The 24,238-nt window shown below is 39.2% G+C and overlaps 1 protein-coding gene and 2 non-coding genes across 3 annotated transcripts; 2 read left to right on the top strand and 1 right to left on the bottom strand.

Moving 5' to 3' along the window:
- Positions 1 to 4,534: 4,534 nt before the first annotated feature.
- On the top strand, positions 4,535 to 4,642 carry LOC127740388 (small nucleolar RNA R71). The gene has a single exon (XR_008001065.1). It is a non-coding gene; the product is annotated as a small nucleolar RNA R71 (small nucleolar RNA).
- A 12,112-nt stretch (positions 4,643 to 16,754) lies between these two features.
- Positions 16,755 to 16,857, bottom strand: LOC127740181 (small nucleolar RNA R71). The gene has a single exon (XR_008000862.1). It is a non-coding gene; the product is annotated as a small nucleolar RNA R71 (small nucleolar RNA).
- Positions 16,858 to 18,067: 1,210 nt separating this feature from the next.
- LOC107493724 (uncharacterized) lies at positions 18,068 to 20,253 on the top strand. The gene is made up of 5 exons (XM_016114780.1): positions 18,068 to 19,003; positions 19,113 to 19,176; positions 19,445 to 19,597; positions 19,799 to 20,031; positions 20,125 to 20,253. Exons 1-5 carry the CDS (start codon positions 18,068 to 18,070, stop codon positions 20,251 to 20,253), a joined length of 1,515 nt encoding a protein of 504 aa, XP_015970266.1.
- The last annotated feature ends 3,985 nt before the right edge of the window (positions 20,254 to 24,238 follow it).

The raw sequence follows: 24,238 nt of genomic DNA, 5'->3' as shown, positions 1-24,238 counted from the left end.
TATGAACGTGTGACTGACAACCACCTCCGTTCTACCTTCGATTGGGTGAATATCTCTTGGATTCCTGATACACGATGCATGGTTGATCTCCTGACAACTGAGTGCTCGCCTGACAACCAAGCCAGCCATTCCGTGAGATCAGAGTCTTCGTGGTATAGGCTAGAACTGATGGCGGCATTCAAGAGAATCCGGAAGGTCTAACCTTGTCTGTGATATTCTGAGTAGGATTCAATGATTGAATGACTGTGACGTGCTTCAAACTCCTGAGGGCGGGGCGTTAGTGACAGAGCAAAAGAATCACTGGATTCTATTGCAGCCTGATCGAGAACCGACAGATGGATAGCCGTGCCGTGACAGGGTGCGTTGAACATTTCCACTGAGAGGATGGGAGGTAGCCACTGACAACGGTGAAACCCTTGCTTAAGCTTGCCATGGAAAGGAGTAGGAAGGATTGGATGAAGACAGTAGGAAAGCAGAGAGACGGAAGGAACAAGCATCTTCATACGCTTATCTGAAATTCCTACCAATGAATTACATAAGTATCTCTATCCTTATCTTTATGTTTTATTCGTTTATCACCATACCCATTTGAGTTTGCCTGACTAAGATTTACAAGGTGACCATAGCTTGCTTCATACCAACAATCTCTGTGGGATCGACCCTTACTCGCGTAAGGTTTATTACTTGGACGACCCAGTACACTTGCTGGTTAGTTGTGCGAAGTTGTAGTGATCACAATTTCGTGCTACCAAAGCTCAAAAACCGAAAATAGAAAATAAATAGACGAGGAGATTAAGGAATGAGTCCACCTTAGTGTGGGTGGCGTCTCCCTCTTGAAGAACCAATGGAACGCCTAAGCTCCTCTATGTCTCTTCCTTTCCTTTATTGCTCCTCCCTCATAGCTCTTTGATCTTCTCTAATCTCATGGAGAATGATGGAGTGCTCTTGGTGCTCCACCCTTAGTTGGTCCATGTTGTAGCTCAAGCCTTCCAAGGAGGTATTGAGTTACTCCCAATAGTTATATGGAGGAAATTGCATCCCTTGAGGCATCTCAGAGATTTCTTGATGAGGATCTTCCTCATGCTCTTGTTGAGGTCCATAAATGAGCTCTCTTGTTTGTTCCATCCTTTTCTTAGTGATGGGCTTGTCCTCTTCAATGAGGATGTCTCCTTCTATGTCAATCCCAGCCAAATTGCATAGATGACAAATGAGATGAGGAAAGGCTGACCTAGCCAAGGTGGATGACTTGTCAGCCACCTTGTAGAGTTCTAGGGGTATGATCTCATGAACTTCCACTTCCTCCCCAATCATGATACTATGGATCATGATGGCCCGATGTACAGTCACTTCAGATCGGTTGCTAGTAGGAATGATGGAGCGTTGGATGAACTCCAACCATCCTCTAGCTATAGGCTTAAGGTCCGGTCTTCTCAATTGAACCGGATTTCCTCTTGAGTCTCTTTTCCTTTGAGCTCCTTCCACACATATGTCCATGAGGACTTGGTCCAACCTTTGATCAAAGTTGACCCTTCTAGTGTAGGGGCGTGTGTTTTCTTGCATAATTGGCAAGTGGAACGCCAACCTTACACTTTCCGGACTGAAATCTAAGTATTTCCCCCGAACCATTGTAAGCCAATTCTTTGGATTCGGGTTCATACTTTGATCATGGTTCCTAGTGATCCATGCATTGACATAGAACTCTTGAACCATTAAGATTCCGACTTGTTGAATGGGGTTGGTAAGAACTTTCCAACCTTTTCTTCGGATATCATGTCGGATCTCCAGATACTCATTTTTCTTGAGCATGAAAGGGACCTCAGGGATCACCTTCTTCTGGGCCACAACTTTATAGAAATGGTCTTGATGGACCTTTGAGATGAATCTCTCCATCTCTCATGACTCGGAGGTGGAAGCTTTTGGCTTCCTTTTCCTCTTTCTAGAGGTTTCTCCGGCCTTAGGTGCCATAAATTGTTATGAAAAAACAAAAAGCAATGTTTTTACGACACCAAACTTAAAATTTTTGCTCGTCCTCGAGCAAAAGAAGAAAGAAAGAAGGGGAAGAAGAAGAAAATAGAGAAGATGGAGGGTATACGAGGTTCGACCAAGAGGGGGGAAAGGTGTTTGTGTTGTGTGAATATGATGGAGTAGTGAGGGGTTTATATAGAGGTGAGGGAAGGGTTGGGTTTTGGTTATTAGGGTTGGGTTTGGGAGGGAAAAGTGTTTGAATTTTTAAAGTGAGGTGGGTGGGGTTTTTGGGGAAGAGGTATGGAGGTCATTGGTGAAGAGAATATAAGGAATAGGATATGATTTGATTGGTGAGTGAGAGAGAGAGAGAGGTAGGGTAGGTGGGGATCCTGTAGGGTCCACAGATCCTGAGGGGTCAAGGATGTATCATCCCTGCTCTTATTAGGCGTGTAAACGCCCTTACAGTGCAATCCTGGTGTTTAACGCCAGATTGCTGCTTGTTTTTAGTGTTAAACGCCAGCTTTTATTCCTTTCCTGGCGTTAAATGCTAGGTTGTAACCTGTTTCTGGTATTTAATGCCAGTCTGGTGCTTGTTTTTGGCGTTTGACGCCCAGAATGGTGCCAGACTGGGCGTTAAACGCCCATTCTGCTACCGTTACTGGCGTTTAAACGCCAGTAAGTTGCTCCTCCAAGGTGTGCTATTTTTAATGATGTTTTTGATTTTTTTTGAATCTTTGCAATTATTTTTGTGACTCCACATGATCATCAACCTAAAAAAATAAAAATAACATAGATAAATAAAATTGGGTTGCCTCCTAATAAGCGCTTCTTTAATATCAATAGCTTGACAGTGAGCTCTCATGGAGCCTCACAGATGTTCAGAGCATTGTTGGAATCTCCCAACACCAAACTTAGAGTTTGAATGTGGGGGTTCAACACTAAACTTAGAGTTTGGTTGTGGCCTCCCAACACCAAACTTAGAGTTTGTTGGGGGCTTTGTTTGACTCTTCATTGAGAGAAACTTTTCATGCTTCCTCTCTATGTGTACAGAAGGAGAACCTTGAGTCTTGAATACAAGGTAGTCCTCATTCAATTGAAGGACCAACTCTCCTCTGTCAACATCAATCACAACTTTTGTTGTGGCTAGGAAGGGTCTTCCAAGGATGATGGATTCATCCTCATCCTTTCCAGTGTTTAGGATTATGAAATCAGTAGGGATGTAAAGGACTTTGACCTTTACTAGCACGTCCTCTACCTGTCCATAAGCCTTTTTCATGGAATTGTCTGCCATCTCTAATGAGAATTTGGCAGCCTGTACCTCAAAGATTCCTAGTTTCTCCATTACAGATAGTGGCATTAAGTTTATGCCTGACCCCAGGTCACATAGAGCCTTCTTAAAGGTCATGGTGCCTATGGTACAAGGAATTAGGAATTTACCAGGATCCTATTTCCTTTGAGGTAAAGTGTGCTGAACCCAGGTATTCAGTTCCTTAATGAGCAATGGAAGCTCATCCTCCCAAGTCTCATGACCAAATAGCTTGGCATTCAGCTTCATGATTGCTCCTAAATACTGGGCAACTTGCCCTTCAATAATGTCTTCATCTTCTTCAGAAGATGAATAGTCATCAGAGCTCATGAATGGTAAAAGGAGGTTCAATGGAATCTCTATGGTCTCTAGATGAGCCTCAGGTTCCTTAGGTTCCTAAATTGGGAACTCCTTTTTGTCCAGAGGACGTCCCATGAGGTCTTCCTCACTGGGATTCACGTCCTCCTCCTCCTCTGTGCATTTGGCCACACCAAGTAAGGTTATGGCCTTTCACTCTCTTTTTGGGTTCTAAGGTTATGGCCTTTCACTCTCTTTTTGGGTTCTCCTCTGTATTGCTTAGGAGAGTACTAGGAGGAGTTTCAGTGACTCTTTTACTCAGCTATCCCACTTGTGCCTCCGAATTTCTAATAGAGGACCTTGTTTCATTCATGAAACTTAGAGTAGCCTTAGATAGATCAAAGACTATGTTTGCTAAGCTAGAGGTGCTCTACTCAGAATTCTCTGTCTATTGCTGAGAGGATGATAGAAAAGGCTTGCTATTGCTAAACCTATTTCTTCCACCATTATTAAAGCCTTGTTGGGGCTTTTGTTGTTCCTTCCATGAGAAATTTGGATGATTTCTCCATGAGAGATTATAAGTGTTTCCATAGGCTTCACTCATGTAATTCACCTCTGCCATTGCAGGGTTCTTAGGATCATAAGCTTCTTCTTCAGAAGATGCTTCTTTAGTACTGTTGGATGCATTTTGCAAACCATTCGGACTCTGAGAAATCATATTGACTTGCTGAGTCAATATTTTGTTCTGAGCCAATTTCAAGAACTCCCTTCCTTTGAGGTGTCTCATTACTCACAGTATTCCTTTCAGGGGTGTACATGAAGGTTATTTACAACCATGTCAATGAGTTCTTGAGCTTCTGCAGGCATTTTCTTTAGGTGAATGGATCTACCTGCAGAATGGTCCAATGACATCTTAGATAATTCAGACAGACCATCATAGAATATATCCAGAATGGTCCATTCTGAAAGCATGTTAGAAGGACACTTTTTGGTCAGTTGCTTGTATCTTTCCCAAGCTTCATAGAGGAATTCACCTTCTTTCTGTCTGAAGGTTTGAACATCCACTCTAAGCTTACTTAGCTTTTGAAGAGGAAAGAACTTAGCTAAGAAAGTTGTGACCAGCTTATCCCAAGAGTTCAGGCTATCTTTAGGTTGAGAGTCCAACCATACTCTAGCTCTGTCTCTTACAGCAAAAGGGAAAAGCATAAGCCTGTAGACCTCGCGATCAACCCCATTGGTCTTAACAGTATCACAGATCTACAAGAATTCAGTTAAGAACTGAAAAGGATCTTCTGATGGAAGTCCATAAAACTTGCAATTCTGTTGCATCAGAGAAACTAATTGAGGCTTTAGCTCAAAATTGTTTGCTCCAATGGCAGGGATTTTGAGAGGCTTCTTCCATGTAAATTAGAATTTGGTGCAGTAAAGTCACCAAGCATCCTTCTTGCATTGTTGTTGGGTTCGGCCATGTCTCCTTCTTTTTCGAGATTCTCTGTAAGGTATTCTCTGGATTGTTGTGCTTTAGCTTCTCTTAGCTTCTTTTTCAGAGTCCTTTCAGGTTCAGGATCTGCTTCAATAAGAATGTACTTGTCCTAGCTCCTGCTCATACAAAAAAGAAGAGAACAGAAACGAAGAGAAATCCTCTATGTCACAGTATAGAGATTCCTTTATGTTAGTAGAAGAAGAAAAGAATAGAATAAGGAGAAGAGAAAAATTCAAACACAGAGGAGAAGAGAGGGTTCGAATTTTAAGATGAAGATTAGTGTTAGTAAATGAATAAATAAATAGAAGGAGATGAGAGAGAGAGAGAATTCGAATATTAAAAGAAGAGAGAGGAGAAATATTTTTTATTTTATTTATGATCTTAGTTTCGAAAAGTAAGAGAAGAGATAGAATAAAATTAAAATTTAAAACAATTAGTTAATTAAAAAGAATTTTGAAAAAGGGGAAGGTGATTTTCAAAAATTAGAGAGAGAAAAGTAGTTAGGTGGTTTTGAAAAAGATAAGAAATAGTAAAACAAACAAAAAAGTCAATTAGTTAGTTGAAAAAGATTTGAAAATCAATTTTGAAAATATAGGAAGTTAGAAAATATTTTTGAAATTCATTTTGAAAAAGATATGATTTGAAATTTATTTTAAAAAAAGATTTGAAAAGGGAATTAAAAAGATTTGTTTTTTAAAATTAAAATTGATTACTTGACTAAGAAGAAACCATAAGATATGATTCTAGAATTTAAAGATTGATCCTTTCTTAACAAGAAAGTAACAAACTTCAAATTTTTGAATCAATCACATTAATTGTTAGTAAAGTTTTTGAAATTTTGAAATGGAGTTAAAGAAAAGATTTTGAAAATCAGTTTTAAAATTTTCAAAAAACAAAGAAAAAAATGAAAAAAATTTGATTTTGAAAAAAGATTTTGAAAATATAAATTTTTAAAATGAAATATTGAGTTGACTAACAAGAAATAACTTATTTTAAAAATTTTTGACTAAGTCAACCCAAAGATTTCGAAATTTACGAGAGAAATAAGGAAAATATATTTTGTTATTTTTGAATTTTTTAATGATGAGAGAGAAAAATACAAATATGACCCAAAACGTGAAAATTTTGGATCAAAACCAATTATGCATGCAAAAACACTATGAATGTCAAGATGAACACCAAGAACACTTTGAAGATCAAGATGAACATCAAGACTTATTTTTTAAAATTTTCAAGAAAAGAAAAACATGCAAGACACCAAACTTAAAAATTTTTAATGTTTAGACTCTAAGAATTCAAAAATGCATATGAGAAATAAGAAAAGACACAAAACAAGAAAAACTAAAGATCAAACATGAAGACTTATCAAGAACAACTTGAAGATCATGAAGAATGCAATGCATGAATTTTTTGAAAAATGCATAAATTTTAAAAACATGCAATTGACACCAAACTCAAGACTTGACTCTAGACTCAAACAAGAAACACAACATTATTTTTTTTATTTTTATGATTTTATTAATTTTTTTGGATTTTATGAAAATTATTTTTGGAAAAACACAAACAAATAAAAATTTTGAAAAGAAAATTACCTAATCTGAATGGCGCCAAAAACTTGGTGCACGAAATTGTGATCTCAATGGCGCCAACAACTTGGTACGCACAATTGTAATATCACTCTTTTTCAGAACTTCGCACAACTAACCAGCAAGTGCACTGGGTCGTCCAAGTAATAAACCTTACGTGAGTAAGGGTCGATCCCACAGAGATTGTCGGCTTGAAGCAAGCTATGATCACCTTGTAAATCTCAGTCAGGTGGATTAAAATGGTTATGGAGTTTTGATAATTAAAATATAAATAAAACATAAAATAAAGATAGAGATACTTATGTAGATCATTGGTGGGAATTTCATATAAGTGTATGGAGATGCTTTATCCCTTTTGAATCTCTACTTTCCTACTGCCTTCATCCAATCCTTCATACTCCTTTCCATGGCAAGCTGTATGTTGGGCGTCACCGTTGTCAATGGCTACTTCCCGTCCTCTCAGTGAAAATGGTCCTCTACGATTTCCCGCATGGCTAATTAGCTGTTGGTTCTCGATCGTGTATGAATAGGATTTACTATCCTTTTGCGTCTGTCACTATGCCCTACAGTCGTGAGTTTGAAGCTCGTCACAGTCATCCCATCCCAGATCCTACTCGGAATACCACAGACAAGGTTTAGACTTTCCAGATATCAAGAATGTTGCCAATTGATTCTAGCTTATACCACGAAGACTCTGTTCTCACGAAATGGAAGGCTCTGTTGTCAGGAGAGGCAACCATGCGTTGTGGACCAGGAATCCAAGAGATACATACTCTAGCTTTCGTAGGTAGAACGGAAGTGTTTGTCAGGCACGCGTTCATAAGTGAGAACGGTGATGAGTGTCACGGATCATCACATTCATCAGGTTGAAGTGCGAATGAATATCTTAGAATAAGAATAAGCATGAATTGAATAGAAGAACAATAGTACGTTGCATTAATACTCGAGGAACAGCAGAGCTCCACACCTTAATCTATGGTGTCTAGAAACTCCACCGTTGAAAATACTTAAGTGAAAATAAGGTAGGCATGGCCGTGAGGCCAGCCCCCAATGTCTAAGGACTAACAATAATCAAAGATGTTCCAAAAGCTCGTCCAAAGATGTAAATACAATAGTAAAAAGTTCTATTTATACTAAACTAGTTAATAAGGTTTACAGAAATAAGTAAATGATGCAGAAATCCACATCCGGGCCTACTTAGTGTGTGCTTGGATTGAGCATTGAAGCTTTCACGTGTAGAGGTCTTCCTTGGAGTTAAACGCCAGTTTGTAACTTGTTTCTGGCGTTTAACTCTGCTTTGCAACTTGTTTCTGGCGTTTTAATGCCATAATAGGGCAGAAAGCTGGCGTTAAATGCGAGTTTGTGTCATCTAAACTCGGGCAAAGTATGGACTATTATATATTGCTAGAAAGCCCTGGATGTCTACTTTCCAACGCAGTTTAGAGCGCGCCATTTGGACTTCTGAAGCTCCAAAAATTTTATTTCGAGTGCAGGGAGGCCAGAATCCAACAGCATCAGCAGTCCTTTGTCAGCCTCTGAATCAGATTTTTGCTCATGTCCCTTAATTTCAGCTAGAAAATATCTGAAATCACAGAAAAACACACAAACTCATAGTAAAGTCCAGAAATGTGAATTTTGCTTAAAAACTAATAAAAATATACTAAAAAGTAGCTAGATCCTACTAAAAAGTATCTAAAAACAATGCCAAAAAGCGTATAAATTATCCGCTCATCAGGTTAGTACTTCACGTTAACCCCCACATTAGTGGCATTATCGTATCCACTAACGTAGGCCTTCTTGGCCTATCAAAATTTGGTGGAACTAACTTTTCTATTAACTTTTTATGCAGCTTTCATCTCCACGTTAGTGGCACTAACGTGGGTCTTCTAGCTTTCGAAGAAGTGAGTGGCACTCACTTTTGCACTCACTTTTCACTTTTAGTTTCGAACAAGTTAGTGCCACTCGCTTGTGCACTAACTTTTCATTGTGCCCGTTTGTTCCACGTTAATGCCCATATTAGTGGCGCTAACGTGGCCAGTAACGTTGGTTTTCTTTCTTTCGAACAAGTGAGTGGGACAAACTTTTGCATCCACTTTCGGAGCTGGCCCTTTCTTCTGCGTTAATGCCCACGTTAGTGGCACTAACGTGACCACTAACGTGGGTCTACCTTGCTTTGAATAAGTTGATGGGACCAACCTTTGCACCCACTTTTGAAGTTGTCCTTTTCTTCTACGTTAGTGCCTGGTGCACGAATTTGTAATCCGCACAACTAACCAGCAAGTGCACTGGGTCGTCCAAGTAATACCTTACGTGAGTAAGGGTCGATCCCACGGAGATTATTGGTCTGAAGCAATCTATGTTTATTTTATTAATCCTAGTCAAGATGCCAATAAGATTAATTGGATTTAATGATAAGAAGTCAAAGTATTTGGAATAAGGAAATTGTTACTTTATTAATGGAGAATATGTTGGAGTTTTGGAGATGCTTTGTCCTCTGAATCTCAACTTTTCCTTGAAATCCTTTTCCCACACGCGAGGTCCCTTCCATGGCAAGCTCTATGTAGGGTGTCACCGTTGTCAATGGCTACTTCCCATCTGATGAGCGGATAATTTGTATACTTTTTGGCATTGTTTTTAGTATGTTTTTAGTAGGATTTAGTTAGTTTTTAGTATATTTTTATTAGTTTTACCACAGACAAGGTTTAGACTTTCCGGATTCTCATGAATGCTGCCATCAATCCGGCTTATACCACGAAGATTCTGATTAAGCAATCTAAGAGATACTCATTCAATATGATGTAGAATGGAGGTGGTTGTCAGGCACACGTTCATGGATTGAGGAAGGTGATGAGTGTCACGGATCATCACCTTCTTCATAATTAAGCACGAATGAACATCTTAGATAAGAACAAGCGTGTTTGAATGGAAAACAAAAGTAATTGTATTAATTCATCAAGACGCTGCAGTAAAACAGAAATACTTGCATTAATTCATCGAGACACAGCAGAGCTCCTCACCCCAACAATTGGGTTTAGAGACTCATGCCGTCAAAAAGTATGTAATTCAGATCTGAAAATGTCATGAGGTACAAGATAAATCTCTAAAAGTTGTTTAAATAGTAAACTAGTAACCTAGGTTTACAGAATATGAGTAACTAAGATAATTGGTGCAGAAATCCACTTCTGGGGCCCACTTGGTGTGTGCTGGGGCTGAGACTAAAGCTATCCACGAGTTAAGGCCTTTCTTGGAGTTGAACTCCAAGTTATAACGTGTTTTGGGCGTTCAACTCCGGATCATGATGTGTTTCTGGCGTTTAACTCCAGATAGCAGCATGTACTTGGCGTTCAACGCCAAGTTACGTCGTCTATCTTTGCGCAAAGCATGGACTATTATATATTGCTGGAAAGCCCTAGATGTCTACTTTCCAAAAAATCCATTTCGAGTGCAGGGAGGTCAGGATCCAACAGCATCAGCAGTCCTTTTGTCAGCCTAACTCAGATTTTTGCTCAACTCCCTCAATTTCAGCCAGAAAATACCTGAAATCATAGAAAAACACACGAACTCATAGTAAAGTCCAGGAATATGATTTTTGCCTAAAAACTAATAGTATTCTACTAAAAACTAATTAAAACATAACGCCAAGTTACGTCGTCTATCTTCGCGCAAAGCATGGACTATTATATATTGCTGGAAAGCCCTGGATGTCTACTTTCCAACGCCGTTGAGAGCGCGCCAATTGAACTCCTGTAGCTCCAAAAAATCCATTTCGAGTGCAGGGAGGTCAGGATCCAACAGCATCAGCAGTCCTTTTGTCAGCCTAACTCAGATTTTTGCTCAACTCCCTCAATTTCAGCCAGAAAATACCTGAAATCATAGAAAAACACACGAACTCATAGTAAAGTCCAGGAATATGATTTTTGCCTAAAAACTAATAATATTCTACTAAAAACTAATTAAAACATACTAAAATCTACATGAAATTACCCCCAAAAAGCGTATAAAATATCCGCTCATCAGTGCCCACGTTAGTGGGTCTCCTTCCCCTTCGTTGAAGTTAGTGGTATTCACTTTTGCACTAACTTTCCAAGCCTTCCTCTCTTACATGTTAGTACTCACGTTAGTGGCACTAACGTTGCTACTAACATGTGTCTCTGCTTCTTGCTACCTGAAATCAAACAAGCAGGGTGCCTCAAAGTTTTGCTCTAATCATGAGATGATGCATCATTCATTCTTTTCACTCAATTCTTGTATTATTCTTATGAAAGTGTTCAAAATTCATAATGTTTGCTTGAATTAAGGTATGAATGTGTATTCAACAAAATACTTGCTTATTGCCTAAGAAAATGCATGAAACTAACCTAAAACATACAAAAAATGGCTAGTAAAACTAGTCAAGATGCCCTGGCACCAACAGGAAGAAAAACAAAGGAGGACGTGGACCCACATGGCATGCAAGCGCTACTAACAGAAGGGGTGTACGATCGTGTGCGAATGCACAAGGCTGTGCACTCACACAGGTGACTGAATTTTTTTTTTTAAGAAACTTGGGAACGGGTCATGTGTGCGTGTGCACACACATCTGCACATGCATAGAAGCAAAAATTAGCAGGGGTTCATACGCACATGGCGTGCCAATGCCATCAGGAGGAGTGTAAGCTGGTGTGTGGATGCGCAGGGTTATGCGCTCGCATAGAGTGCGTGAAAAAGGGATCGCATGCGTACGCACAAAGCGGGTGCGCACCCACAAAGCGCAAGAAATACAGGGGTGCACCCACGCACATGGCGTGCGGGCACTCTTAACAGAAGGCGCACTAAGTAGTGTGTGTACACTGAAGAATGGAAATTGTCTATCGGTAAAGAATTTAACAAATAAAAACCTCGTTGCAAGTATAGTTCTAAACCAACAAACAATTCCTCAATCAAAAATTTGTTTGTCACAACTACAAACCCCAATAAAAATAAACCGAAGTATTTAAACCACGGGTTGTCTCTCAAAGAATTACAGGAAAGTGTTCATGTTATTGGTTATGGGTTGTGTATTTTGGGGTTTTTGAAATAATGAGCAAGAATTGTAAACGGCAAAAGGAATTAAACTAACAACTAAGAAAGCTCTTGGCAAGGTATGAGAACTAGAATTTGTCCTCATTATCATCATCAATTGTGATGAGAATTGTCCATTGCTCCACTTAGTTAAACTCTAACTATGAAAGAAAGTCAAGTGGAGATAATCAACTTGAGAACACAAGTCCTAGTCTAATCACAATGAAAGACTAGCTTTAATAGCCTTAAAGTCAACTAGCAACTTCCAATCATCAATCAACAAGAGAGTTTGATAACTCAAGTGTCACTAATTACTCAACTCAAGCCAAGAGAAGAAAAATCTATTCTAACATCCTTCCAAGCATTTTGTCAAACACTTGGAAGGCACAAAAGAAAAGTAAACAAGATTGCAAGAAATATAAATCCACAACTACTAATTGTAAGGAATTAACAACAACAACTCAAGTCAAAAATAAAATAAAGCAAACATAAATTGCATTGAAGGGAAAATAGAAGGAACAAGAGTGCATCAACAACAAAGAAAACAATTACAAGGAGTAAAATATTAAACTGGAGAAGCAAAGGTAGAAGAACAAGAGATTAGAGAGGAAAAGTAAATAAAAGCATGAATTAAACCAAGATCTTAGAAATCCTAATCTACATCTAACCTAATTCTCGAGAGAAGAGAGAGCTTCTCTCTCTAGAAACTAACTAAAGCATGACAGAACTTAACTATGTGCTCCTCCCTTGTCCAAACTTCAATTTCGCATTAAATAGTCTCTGGAATCCAGTGGAATTGGGCCTGGGAAGCTCATAAATTGCCCCCAGTATTTTCACTTTAATGAAGTCACGTGTGAGCATCGACGCGTACGCATGGGTCACGCGTACGCGTCACTCGGCTTTTTTCTATCCACGCGTGCGCGTATGTTGCATGTGCGCGTCGGTGTCAGCACTCCAAATCCTTGATTTCCAATGTGTTCTCCACTTTGCATGCTTTTCACCTCAATCCTTCAACCCATTCCTAGCCTTTTCAACCTGGATTCACTAACAAACACATCAAGGCATCTAGTGGAATCAAAGATGAATTAAAATTAGCAATTAATTGCCTAAAAAGAATGTTTTCACACTTAAGAACAAATAAGGGAAAGTTTACAAAACCATGCTATTTCCTTGAATAAATATGGAAAAAGGTGATAAAATCCCCTCAAATCAACACAAGATGAACCCTAAGAATGGGGTTTATCAACCTCCCTACACTTAAACCGTAGCATGTCCTCATGCTAGAATCAAGAAGGAGACAAAGGGTATCAACATTTATTCAATGCAAATAAACTACATGCAACCTATATAAATGCAACTATCTATATGAATGCAATTGCTTAGTTAAGACAAATCAACTTTCAAGGAAACATATATAAGCATAACGGCTAAAACAATAGAAATCAAATCAAACCCACAATTGTACTGAATTATCAAAAAGATTTATAAACATGCAAGGAAAGGGGTGATCATGGTGGAGACTTGTAATTGAGCAATTGAACCCTCACCAGATGTGTATCCGCTCTAGTCACTCAAGTGTTTGGGGGTTGATTCACTCAATTCTCCCCTAATCATGCTTTCCAAGATTTTTTTTTTCATCTAACAATCAACAATTATTCGATGCATGCATACATTTATCATGAGGGCATATTCATAGGTTGTAATGGAGCTAGGATAAAGGTAGGGATGCATATGGTCAAGTGAGCTTGAAATTCAAATCTTTGATTAACCTAAGCTTCCCACCTAACCTATGGCAACCTAAACAAATTAAGTGCTAACCTAACTACCCATTCTTCACTATTTCATATACTCATGCATTTTCTTTTTTATCACCACACATATGCATTGATTTATTTTTTTATTGAACTTTGCTTTGGGGCATTTTGTCCCCTTTGCATTGTATTTCTTTTTCTTTCCTTTTCTATTTTTTCTTCTTTTTATTTTTCTTTTTTTTTCTCTCTTCATTTTTTTTGATCAATCATATACAGAGGTACCAATGCATATGGTTTAAACATTTAATATATGAGTATGTACCCAATTTGAAAAATCATGCATACTTAAATTCATGCAAACATAATTAATTTGATGCTTTTTCATGAAAATTTTGTCATAATCACTTGTGTGCTCAGAAAGATGCATATTTTCATGATGTTAGCAACGCTTTGATGCATGTTTTGCTTGATGATAGGTGAAGAAAAGCATGGAAGGAAGATGAAGAATCGCCATGGAATGAAGAAGGAGAAGCAACGTTGAGGGGGAGGCAGAGTCTGCATAATTTGCTGGAGCCCACGTTGGAGGGAACGTTGGCAAGCCAACATTACCCCTAACGTTTTGCTAAAATATGCTTTCTGGAAATTGGGAAAAATTGTGGCAATGCACACGCGTGCTGTACACGCACGCGTGCTGTACGCGCACGCGTGGATTGGAAATTTTAAGAATCCATGCGCACGCATTGGAAATGCGTACGCGTAGATGGAGTAACGTTGAACCAACAACGCTGCCTCAAATGTTGGTGGCCAACGTGCTTGATCTGAGTTCCAAAATTTTACATTTGAAAAGGCCCAATGACGCGTACGCGTATACAGCGCGTACGCACAAGCTTAACTTTTGATGATCCACGCACACGCACAGCTCACGCGCACGCGTGGATAGAACAACGTTGGAGGGAACGTTGCCAGTCCAACACGGAAGCACAAGCTTAACTTTTGATGATCCATGCACACGCACAGGTCACGCACACGCGTGGATAGGACAACGTTGGAGGAAACGTTGCCAGTCCAACACGGAAGCCAAGGTCTTCGAAAAGCTTTCAAAAACTGGATTTGCGAATTTTTGCATCCACGCGCACCGTAGCCTACGCGCATGCATGGATGCGTATTCTGGACCCAAATGCGTAAACGCGCAAGGCACGCGTACGTGTAGGTAGAAGAAGGTTGGCATTTCAACGTTGAGTCAAATGCCAATGACAGCAACCAGCACCCAATTTTTAAAGAAATGTTTGGCCCAACGTTTACCCTCAAACGTGGACCCAAACGTGGACACCATAACTCTTCAATCGAGCACTCCTCTCCTCTCAACAGCATTGGAAGCCAATTAAAACAACCACAACAAAATCCAAAAGCCCAATTTAGAGATTGAAGATCAATGAAAGAAAATGTATAAATAGCTTAGAATTCAAGTTAGTGAGGGAGCTTACGGGGAGACTGATACTGAAACTCAGCCAATTTTCCTTTTCTGCAATTCTTTCAATTCTACAATGTATCTTTTAATTCCATTTTCCATTCTGAGAGCTATGAACAACTAAATCCCATTCATTGGGTTAGGGAGCTCTATTGCAATTCAATGGATCAATAATAGATTTCATCTTCTTCTTCTTTTTTTTCTCTTGATTTTTTTAGAAAGCTTTCGATCTTGATTCAATTGGGTAGTTGTCTTGACAGAGAAGCTACCCATAATTGGAATTCCTCTGCTCCTTGAGAGAGGAATGAGGAATTCATGCTAGAAATGCTTTCTCGCATTGGATTATAATGGGGGTTGGATGGATATTATGACATTTAATCCTACCAATACTTGGATCTTTGAATTTGTGTAGTGTAATTAGTGACCGAACTTCAACTCTTCTCATGAGCAATTAAATCAAAATGTTGGGCAATTGTTCATGCATAGAGAGGTTGGTTAGCCAAGATATTGGGATCCAGTCATCTAAGATTGCCAAGCAAAGTCAATGAATTCATTGATTGAGGAAGAGATGAAAATGATTTGATCCGAAGAGTTCAATATCTCCTGAAACCCAATGAATCCGTTACTTTGATCGTACCCATTCTCATTACATTCTGCTCTTTAACTTCATGCTTAATCCCCATTCCCATTTAATTTCTTGCAATTTAAGCTTCTACATTTTAATTACTTGCAATTTAAGTTTCTGCTCTTATTGTTCTGCAATTTAATTTCTGTCATTTACATTTCTTGCACTTTAAGTTTCCCGCCAATTTATATTCTGCAACACCAATTCAATTCTGGTTTCGTTCAGCTAGAACAATTCTCTAATTAAAGTTGCTCAGCCTACAAATCTTTGTGGGATTTGACCTCACTCTATAGTGAGTTTTTACTTGACGACAATCTGGTGCACTTGTTGGTAAAAAATTGTTGTGAGACAAGTTTTCGTGCATCAAGTTTTTGGCGCTGTTGCCAGGGATTGGTTTTGAACTGACAATTAGTAAATTAGAGGATAACTAAATTAATCATTTTTTCTTTTCTTTGTTTAAGTGAATTTCAATTTCAGCTGTTTAATTTTACTTTATGCAATTTTAGTTATTTCTCTTTATTTTTCTTTATTTCCTTACTTTCCAACAAGCTAACCTATTAACCATTTGATAAATTTCTCTAACCAAGCTAACTATACTCTATTTTAGTGGACTCTGCACTTCTTATTTCTTGTACTTGTTTATTGTATGCAGGTAGAAGAAGGGAAACCTCAACCTCTTTTGATAGTGAACCGGAGAGGACCTTCCTTAGATTATGGAGGGAATGAAGAGGAAAGAAGGCTATTGGTGAAGAGGAAGAGGAGGAAGACTTGGATATAGACATGGAGGATGATATGGATAACCATCATGAAGGAGAGGTAAACCATCATGCCAGAGGAGGTACAGCTAACCCTGCTGGACAAGAGAGGAGAGTGTTGGGTTCATACATTAATCCCAATCCTGGGAATTGTTGGAGCAGGATTCAAAAGCCAACCATCCATGCTAATAATTTTGAATTGAAGCCTCAACTTATCACACTTGTCCAAAACAATTGTTCTTTCGGAGGAAGTGCCCAAAAAGACCCTAATCAGCATCTCACTACATTCCTAAGGATTTGTGATATGGTTAAATCTAATGGTGTTCATCCTGACACCTATAGATTGTTACTGTTTCCATTCTCTTTGAAGGACAAAGCATCCAAATGGCTGGAATCATTTCCCAAAGAAAGCTTGATAACCTGGGAAGATGTGGTAAATAGATTCTTAGCAAGGTTCTACCCTCCTCAAAGAGTGAATAGATTGAGAACCGAGGGGCAGACATTCAGACAGCAGGATGGTAAAACCTTATATAAAGCATGGGAAAGATTCAAAGATTTGACAAGGAAATGCCCCCTGATATGTTTAATAAGTGGGTGCAACTGCACATCTTTTATGAAGGGCTTTCCTAAGAATCAAAGAAAGCTGTGGACCACTCATCTGGAGGCTCCCTTAACAAGAAGAAGACTATTGAAGAAGTCATTGATGTCATAGAAACAGTGGCTGACAATAAGTATTTCTATGCCTCTAAGAGGAGTCATGGAGCTGAATAACATAGATGCAATCCTAGCCCAAAATAAGATGATCGCTAAGCAACTAGCTGAATTGACCAAGCAAATGAAGAAGAATTAGGCTGAAGCCATCGATACTTAACCATCACTCAAAGGAGAGTTGGACACAGAGGAAGGAGTTAACTGGGAGGAAGTCAATTACCTTGGGAATTCATCTAGGCAAACTCATAATCCATACGCAAAAACCTATAACCATAGTTAGAGGAACTACCCAAACTTTGGGTGGGGAAACCAATAAAACCAAGGCCAAAATCAGAAACCTCATAACACTAACCAGTAGACTTACCAATAATTCAATCCAAGATCATATCAACACCCATACAATAATTCCTCTCAGCAACCATATCAAGCCCAAGCCAATCAGCCTTAACACTCAGCTACCAATCCACCATCTGAAGATAAGCTGTCGAGGATTGAAGCTATGCTCACCAATCTTTGCAAGGAGTCTCAAGACATGAAAAATTTCAAGGAGGAAGTGAGATCCAATCTGCAAAATCAAGATGCTGCCATTTAAGGAAACTTGATGCACAAATTGGATACTTATCCAAGCAAGCCCCTGGCCTTAACTCTTGTAATGCCACCAAGACAACTTCGAGAGAGGAATGCAAAGCTATTACCCTCAAAAGTGGAAAGGAATTGAAAGGGACCTCAAGGGAAACTCAAGAGGAGGAAGCAGAGGGAAGTTCAAGTGACAAGAAAGAAACACAAACACATGCTTTCAATCCATCAGAAGAAAAAGAAGTCCTAAGGCCATATGTCCCAAAAGCTCCTTAACCTCAACAGTTGATGAAGAATGCAAAAGACCGCATATTCTCCATATTCCTAGAGGTTATCAAGAGGTTGTAGATCAACATTCCCTTCGCTAAAGCATTAGAGCAGATGCCACTATATGCTAAGTTTCTAAATGAATTAATGACTAAGAAGAGAAGTTGGAGGAATGATGAAACTATGGTTATAACTAAAGACTGTAGTGCTATCATCCAACACAAACTGCCTCAAAAAATGAAGGACCCAGGAAGCTTCCAAATCCTTTGCATTATAGGAGAAATCATAGTGGAGAAAGCCTTATGTGATTTGGGAGCCAGCATAAATTTGATGTCCTTAACAATGATGAAAAGAATGAAGATTGAGGAAGCCAAACCAACAAGAATGGCTCTCCAATTGGCAGACAGGTCATTCAAATTCCCTCATAGAATAGTAGAAGACTTATTGGTGAAGGTGGGAAACTTCATCTTCCCTGCTGACTTTGTGGTATTGGATATGAAGAAAGAAGCCAAAGCTTCAATAATTTTGGGAAGGTCATTTTTAGCCACTATTGGGAACATCATTGATGTCCAAAAGAGTGAACTTACCCTTAGGTTACATGATGAAAAAATGGTGTTTAATGTGTTCAAGGCCATGAGCTACCCACAGGAGTCATTAGAAGAATGTATGAGGTTGGATGTAGGGGAAATTGTGGTGCAAGAAACATTTGAAGAAACACTTGAAGAAGTGACAGAAGAGGATTCCACACTAGGCATCGAGGTTGCTGATATCAAAGCTGCTAAAGTGCCCATCCCAAGCACACTAGAGGAAAGGAAAAAGGAGAAAGAAGCACCCAAACTTGAACTGAAAGCACTACCTTCCACCCTCAAGTATGCATACTTGGGAAGTGATGAAAGCTATCCAGTAATAATCAATTCTTCCCTCAGTCAAGAACAAGAAGAAGAGCTAATCAAAGTACTGCAACAGCACCAAAATGCCATTGGATGGACTCTTGCTGACTTAAAAGGGATAAGCCCTTCCATGTGCATGCATAAGATTCTGTTGGAAGAAGATGCAAAGCCTTCCATCCAACCCCAAAGAAGGTTGAACCCAGCCATGAAAGAAGTAGTGCAAAAGGAGGTTATGAAACTGTGGCAAGAAGGGGTCATCTACCCAATCTCAGATAGCCCCTGGGTAAGCCCTGTCCAAGTAGTTCCAAAGAAAGGAGGAATCACTGTTGCGCCAAATGAAAGGAATGAATTGTTACCAACAAGAACAGTGATTGGATGCTGCATGTGCATAGATTATAGGAAGCTCAATGAAGCCACAAGGAAGGATCACTTCCCTCTGCCCTTCATGGATCAAATGTTAGAGAGACTTACTGGACATGAGTATTATTGCTTCTTGGATGGATATTTAGGCTACAATCAGATTGTAGTGGATCCTAAAGACTAAGAGAAGACTTCTTTTACTTGTCCCTATGGTGTTTTTGCACATAGGAGAATGCCCTTTGGATTGTGCAATGCACCTACAACATTCCAAAGGTGCATGCTCTCCATATTCTCTAACATGATTGAAAGATTTATAGAAGTGTTTATGGATGATTTTTCTGTATTTGAAGACTCATTTTCTAAGTGCCTGCACCACCTTGCTCTAGTGCTAAGGAGATGTCAAGAAACCAACCTGGTTCTAAACTGGGAAAAGTGCCATTTCATGGTCACTTAAAAGGTGGTTCTTGGGTACAAGATCTCCAAAAAGGGCATTGGGGTGGACAGGGTCAAGGTAGAGGTAATTGAGAAATTACCCCAACCTTGCAATGTCAAGGCAATTAGAAGCTTTTTAGGACATGCTGGCTTTTACAGAAGGTTTATCAAATATTTTTCAAAAATTGCCAAGCCCTTAAGTAATCTACTTGTTTCCGATACACCTTTCGTATTTGATCAAAAGTGCATGCTAGCTTTTGAAAGTTTGAAAAAAAACTTTCCTCAGCTCCTATCATTACTCCACCTGATTGGAATTTGCCCTTTGAACCGATGTGTGATGCATCAGACTTTGCAATTGGGGCAGTGTTAGGACAGAGGAAAGATAATTTGGTGCATGTCATATACTATGCCAGCAAGGTCCTTAATGACATTCAAAAGAATTACACCACTACTGAAAAGGAATTGTTGGCAAGAGTGTTTGCATTTGATAAATTTAAATCATATCTCATTGACTCTAAAGTGATTGTTTTTACTAATCACACAGCACTTAAATATTTATTTTCCAAGCAAGAATTAAAACTAAGATTGATAAGGTGGATCTTGTTGTTGCAGGAGTTCAATATTGAGATTAGAGATAAGAAAGGGGAGGAGAACAAAGTAGTAGATCATCTTTCAAGAATTCCTTGTGGAGAAGAAAGCACACAAAGCCCAAGTGTAAATGAGAGTTTTCCTGATGAGTAGCAAATGTTGGTTCACAAGGCACCCTGGTTTGCGAACATTGCCAATTTTAAAGCCACTGGGGAGGTGCTTCCGGAACTTAACAAGCATCAGAGGAGGAAGATCATTAATGATGCTAAATACTTCACCTGGGACGAACCTTATCTTTTCAAAAAGTGCTTGGATGGAGTACTCAGAAGATGCATCCCAGAGGAAGAGGGAAGGGAGGTCCTATGGAACTGTCATGGCTTTGGCTGTGGAGGGCTCTTTGAAGGAGAAAGAACCGCAGCCAAGGTGTTGCAGTGCGGTTTCTTTTGGCCCACTATTTTCAAGGATGCTAGAGAGTTAGTGAAGAATCGCAATGAGTTCCAAAGAGCTAGGAACTTGCCCAAGAGAAATGAGATGCCACAGCAATTCTTCCTAGAACTTGACTTGTTTGATGTATGAGGATTGACTTCATGGGTCCCTTCCCAACCTCATACTCAAATAAGTATATCTTAGTGGTAGTAGACTATGTATCTAAGTGGGTGGAGGCCGTTGCAACCCCAGCAAATGATAATAAGGTGGTCATAAATTCCTCAGAAAGAATGTCTTTAGTTGGTTTGGAGTCCCAAGAGCACTTATTAGTGATGGGGGAAGCCATTTCTGCAATAGACCATTAGAGACTCTACTCTTGAGATATGGAGTAAAGCATAAGGTGGCCACACCTTATCACCCCTCAAACAAGTGGGAAAACAGAGGTATCCAACAGAGAGTTGAAAAGGATCCCAGAGAAGACTATAGGATCTTCAAGAAAGGACTGGTCAAAAAAATTGGACGATGCTCTTTGGGCGTATAGGACAACCTTCAAAACACCAATTGGGATGTCCCCATATCAATTGGTGTATGGGAAGGTCTGTCATCTGCCATTGGAACTCAAACACAAAGCTTTCTGGGCTCTCAAGTTACTAAATCTTGATAGTAAAGTTGCTGGTGAAAGGAGGCTCTTGCAACTGCAAGAATTAAAAGAATTCAGATGCCAAGCCTACGAAAATGCCAAAATTTACAAGAAAATGGCAAAGGAAAGACATGACGTCAAATTGGCACCAAGAAGCTTTAAAGAAGGACAGAGTGTCCTCCTCTACAATTCAAAGCTAAAGTTATTTCCTGGAAAGCTAAAGTCAAGGTGGCTAGAACCTTTTCTTATCACCGAGGTTTCTCCTTATGGATATATAGAAATTATGGAAGAGAAATCACAGGAAACCTTCACTATAAATGGACAAAGACTCAAGCACTATCTGGGTGATATGAAGGAAAGGCCCAAGACAAAATACAAACTCAACTGAGAGAGCAAACCATCAAGCTAGTGACGTTAAAAGAGCGCTTGTTGGGAGGCAACCTAACCAAAGGTAACTTTCTTTTCATAGTTAGTTAATAAAAGAGTTAAGAAGGCTTCTCTGCATTGCAAGGAGCTATGTTTGGTGTTGCACACCAAAGAAATTCAGAGATGAATGTGCAATTCTAAGTTTGGTGTTTCACCATAGACTTCCCTAAAGAGCACATTGCACTTTCCATTATAACAGGTTAGAAGCTCCAAGCAATCAAAGAAACTACTTGACAAATTTTTTATTTTCATTCATAGTTTAACTTTTTAATAAAAGCATTTGCAGTTTCACATGTATGTTCACCTTGCTACATTTAGAAGTAAGAAAGGAATTAAGTTTGGTGTTCATACACCAACTTAAGTTCTAAAAATCACAAGCATATTTATAGACTTACCATTTCTCAAGTGCTTGGGGAACAAGCAACTTCTAATAGTTTTGCAGGAAGACAATCAAACCTTTGGTAAGCTATTCACCATCATCCAGGGAGAAAGAGAATACCAAGGTTAGGAAGGGTGATGAACAACAAAGAAGATTCCAAAAGGTTGTATTGTCACTTAATTGGTTGTACCTTGAATTGCTAATATTGGAAGTTTGAATACACCCTGCTGAATAGTATACTTATGACTGAAGCCTGTTATTTGTTTTCTTTAAATTCCAAATAAGTGTTTAGTCTAAGTGTCTGAGTTAATTTCACTTGCTTGAATGTATGCTTGTCTCTTGTTTTAATTAAATAAAGAAAATGTTTGAACAGAAGTGAAATAGTTCCATTTGGCAAGGAAGAAATAAAGATTGAGTGGTGGTATACATGTCTGATGGTTTAGGTAGCTCACTAATAATGAATAAAAAGGTAGATTGTCCCTCTTTAAATGTCAACTTGGCTGCTGTCTATGAATCTTAGCAAATAAGAAATCATTGGAAGAAAGAGAAACAAATAAAAAGAAAGAAAAAGAAAAGCCAAAAGTGGCAACAATAATGGAAGAAACAAAGAATAAAGCTAGACACTAATAGCTTGGACCTTAAGATATATGCCTGTGGTGTCTTTGTACTAGGATCTGCTTGGATGATTAGGTTTTATGGAGTGCCTTAACACTTGGTATCTTTGGTTAACTAACCCGAGATTATCAACCAAAAGTCCATTATCAAGAGCAACCTAGTTACAACGCATTTATTAACCCAAGGAGGTACTGGGCACCAATGCCTTAAGAAGAATTTTGAGCTAAGTGTCTGTGGTGAATATGTGTTTAGTGCAAATAAGCTAAAAAGCTGCTACAACACATGACATAAGCTACAAGTGAGAAATAAGTTCACAGAAAAAGAAAAATAAAGAAAAGCAATTACCAAGGAGGAGTGAATAATAAGAGGTCATAGCAGTATGTTAGTTGATGCTTAAAGGAGACATTCCCTACCTAAGGATCAATAAAAAGTGAGCTGCACCATTCTCTGCATACAACCCCATGAATCAATTTAAGTTACTTGCTGATGTGGATATGTATTACCTTCTGTTCCCTTCATTCTTCTCATAATTCAGTGCTTGCTTGGGGACAAGCAAGATTTAAGTTTGGTATTGTGATGCCAAGGCATCTTAGGCTAGTTTCACTAGCCTTTTTCTTTTGTTTCTATTAAGTTTTCTACACTTTCTTGCATCATAAGCAAGCATTTGGATTGAAAAATCATGCATACTTAAATTCATGCAAACATAGTTAATTTGATGCTTTTTCATGAGAGTTTTGTCATAATCACTTATGTGCTAAGAAAGATACATATTCTCATGATGTTAGCAAGCCTTTCATGCATGTTTCTCTTTATGATAGGTGAAGAAAAGCATGGAAGGAAGTTGAGGAATGGCCATGGAATGAAGAAGGAGAGGCAACATTGGTGACCAAAGTTGGGCCACCAACATTGCCTCCATCGTTGAGAGGGAGGCATAGTCTGCATAATTTGCTGGTGCCCGCGCTGGAGGGAATGTTGGCAAGCCAACGTTACCCCCAACGTTTTGCTAAAATATGCTTTCTAAAAATTGGGAAAAATTGAGGCGACGTGCACACATTGGAAACGAGTACGCGTAGATAGAGTAACGTTGGACCAATAACGCTACCTCAAATGTTGGTGGCCAACGTGTGCGATCTGAGTTCCAAAAGTTTACATTTGAGAAAGTGCTAGACGCGTACGCGTATACAGCACGTACACGCAAGCTTAACTTTTGATGATCCACATGCACGCACAGGTCACACGCACGCGTGGATAGGCCAATGTTGGAGGGAACATTGCCAGTCCAACGCAAAAGCCAACGTGTTCGAAAAGCTTTCAAGAACTAGATTTGGGAATTTTTGCATCCATGCGCACGCGTAGCCTATGCGGACGCGTGGATTCGTATTCTGGACCCAAATGCACAAACGCACAAGGTACGCGTACGCGTGGGTAGAAGAACGTTGGCACTCCAACGTTGAGTCAATCGCCAATGACAGCAACCAGCACTCAATTTTCAAATACATGTTTGGCCCAACATTTACCCTCAACCGTGGACCCAAACGTGGACACCAGAACTCTTCAATCGAGCACTCCTCTCCTTTCAATAGCATTAGAAGCCAATTAAATCAACCACAACAAAGTCCAAAAGCCCAATTCAGAGATTGATGATCAATGGA

The sequence above is a fragment of the Arachis duranensis genome, chromosome 6, assembly GCF_000817695.3.
Source record: "Arachis duranensis cultivar V14167 chromosome 6, aradu.V14167.gnm2.J7QH, whole genome shotgun sequence".
NCBI lineage: Eukaryota > Viridiplantae > Streptophyta > Magnoliopsida > Fabales > Fabaceae > Arachis > Arachis duranensis.
This window is presented reverse-complemented; position numbering and strand designations above follow the sequence as displayed.